This window comes from Chrysochloris asiatica, unplaced genomic scaffold (assembly GCF_000296735.1).
Source record: "Chrysochloris asiatica unplaced genomic scaffold, ChrAsi1.0 scaffold00009, whole genome shotgun sequence".
Lineage (NCBI taxonomy): Eukaryota > Metazoa > Chordata > Mammalia > Afrosoricida > Chrysochloridae > Chrysochloris > Chrysochloris asiatica.
In genome coordinates this window covers 14,317,520-14,319,976 of record NW_006408527.1, presented here as the reverse complement: position 1 = coordinate 14,319,976, position 2,457 = coordinate 14,317,520, and the positions used below count along the sequence as shown (strand labels likewise).

Sequence of the window (2,457 nt, the reverse complement as noted above, 5' to 3'; positions counted from 1 at the left end):
TGAACCCTCACTAACTGCTCAGAAACCCACTTCAGCAAATCTTCCAGCTACAGATCCCCCATCAGATCCTCAAAAACCCACCTCAGAAAATCTTCCAATTTCAAAGCCCTCACTAACTGTACATAAACCCACTTCTGCAAATGGTCCAAGTACAGTGGTCCCACCAACTCCTCAGAAACCCACCTTAGCAAGTCTTCCAGCTAGCAGCCCCCTACTAACTGCTAAAAAACCTGCTTCAGCAAATCTTCCAGCTACTGAACCCCCATCAGATCCTCAAAAACCCCCCTCAGAAAATCTTCCAATTTCCAAGCCCTCACTAACTGTACAGAAACCCACTTCAGCAAATATTCCAAGTACAGTGGTCCCACCAACTCCTCAGAAGCCCACTTCAGCAAATCCTTCAGTCACAAAGGTCCCAGCAACAGTACAGAAACCCCACATATCAAATGCTCTACCTACAGAGACCTCATCAGCAGCCCAGAATCCCATCGTGGCAAATGCTTCTGTTGCGCAGGCCATACCGACAGCCCAAAGATCCTCCACAACAAAAGCTTCATTTACACAGAGTCTTTCAACCAAACAAAGATCCACTGCTGTACATGCCCCAGTGACTAAGAGACTCCAGACTACACACACCTCTACCCCTATTACAGCCACTCGGGGTCTAGCTGTTCCCAGGGCAACCACACGTTTTCAAGCAACAAGCACATCTAAAGGAAGAGGAACACTTCCTTCTTCAGGTCAGTTGGCACTGTTCATGTTGGGTATGGATTTAATGTGCTATATGGTGCCATAATGGTGGAAATGTGAACTTGACCAAGTTAGCAAAATTAAATCAGTCTCTGACTTATTGTGCAGCTAGATTTTTTTTTGGTTTTGTTTTGGATGCTCATGAGTCTTGGTATGGTACATTGTAGGATAAGCAGTGGACTGCTAACCATAAGGTTGACAGTTCAAACCTACCAGCTGATTCTTGAAAACACTATACAGAGTCACTGTGAGTCGAAACCAACTCAGTGGCATTTAACGTGTTTTACTTTCGTCAGAGACAGACTTGGATGGCGCCAGAGCAAATCTTTAAAAATAAAAAATTTACAGGAAAGTAAAAAGATTGTGGTCCCACAAAAATCATACTAAATTAGGTTGGTGGAAAAATTCTGATTTTTATAGTAACTTTAAAAATCATTGAATTCTGCAACACCCCATGCGAAGAACCAAATCTGGTTTATGCCTGGCTCTGGTTTACTGACCAACCCATTCCTCAAGCATGAGAAAGAATCTCTCCAAATTCCCTGTTGTTGAAGTTAAGTACCGTGGAGTCGGTTCCGACTCAAATTCCCTAGAGTTGTTAAGTTAGTAAAGCATCTCAACAGTATCTATTAAGTAGTTGAAAATACAAAGATTATTTCAACTAGTTTGTATTTCTACAGGCTTTTTAAATGAAAGTTTTAATGTAAGTGGAGTGAAGCGTGTTGTAGGCTTCTAAAACAGCCATCAACTGTGTGGATGAAACTTCTCTTACTAATTATTGCTGCTTCATACCACCAGGCTGTCTTGTCTTATAACTTGCCTAATGTATATTGTTTTTATAGACTTTTTTGTTTGCTGATAGGGACTATCTAATTATTTTGTTTTTCCTCACTGGAAAAAATTCAGTAGGCCTGAGTCAGGATTTTTGTATATATGAGTTTCCCTTTGTGGCACAAACAATAAAGCCCTTGGCTACTAGCTTAAAGGTTGGTGGTTCAAACCTACCCAGCAGCCCCACAGAGAACAGGCAGGGTGATCTGCTTCTGAAAGGTCACAACCTTGAAAACTCTATGAAGCAGTTCCACTCTGCATGCATGCCATCCTCATGAGTTGGAATCGACTGGACCACTAACAACATATATTAAAAAGTTAAAACGATTTTATATATAAATATATTTCATTGATTTTAACTTTTGAATGGAAGGCAGCACACATCTAGAACACTGTATATAACATATTAAGCCCAAAGAGCTCAACAAGTTATATACAGCAAATATTTGTCCAAATAGAGAACATTACCCACACTTCAGATTTGCCCCCCACTTTCCAAATTCTTTGCTAGGCCTGAATACAAGCAGGAGTGTGACTTCCTGCTTTCTATAACACCTGGTCCTCACCTCCGTGTATACAAGACACTTCCAACCTCTGGGTAAGCTTCTGCCAGCTTTAGGCCACACTTCATTGCCTAAATCTTCAAACCATTGTTGTTAGGTGGTGTTTTAGTATTTTGTCCAGATTTTCCAATTGTTATGTTGGAGTCTATTTGTCCATTACCAATGTATTTTTTTTTTCTCAATTATCTTTGTTTGTTTGTTTTTAATTTAAGGTTTTATTGTGAATTGAGTGAAAGTTTACAGGGCATATCATCAGTTTTACATTCAACAAATCATATACCTTGTTTCATTACATTGATTATAATCCCCTCCA

General features: G+C 40.0%; 1 protein-coding gene across 1 annotated transcript in view; it reads left to right on the top strand.

The window, feature by feature from the left end:
- The window catches only part of CD55 (CD55 molecule, decay accelerating factor for complement (Cromer blood group)), a 44,129-nt gene that overhangs the window by 26,341 nt on the left and 15,331 nt on the right, over positions 1-2,457 (top strand). Inside the window, exon 8 of the mRNA XM_006834202.1 lies at positions 240-740. Coding sequence (XP_006834265.1) covers positions 240-740 — 501 coding nt within the window. The remainder of the gene's footprint in view (positions 1-239; positions 741-2,457) is intronic.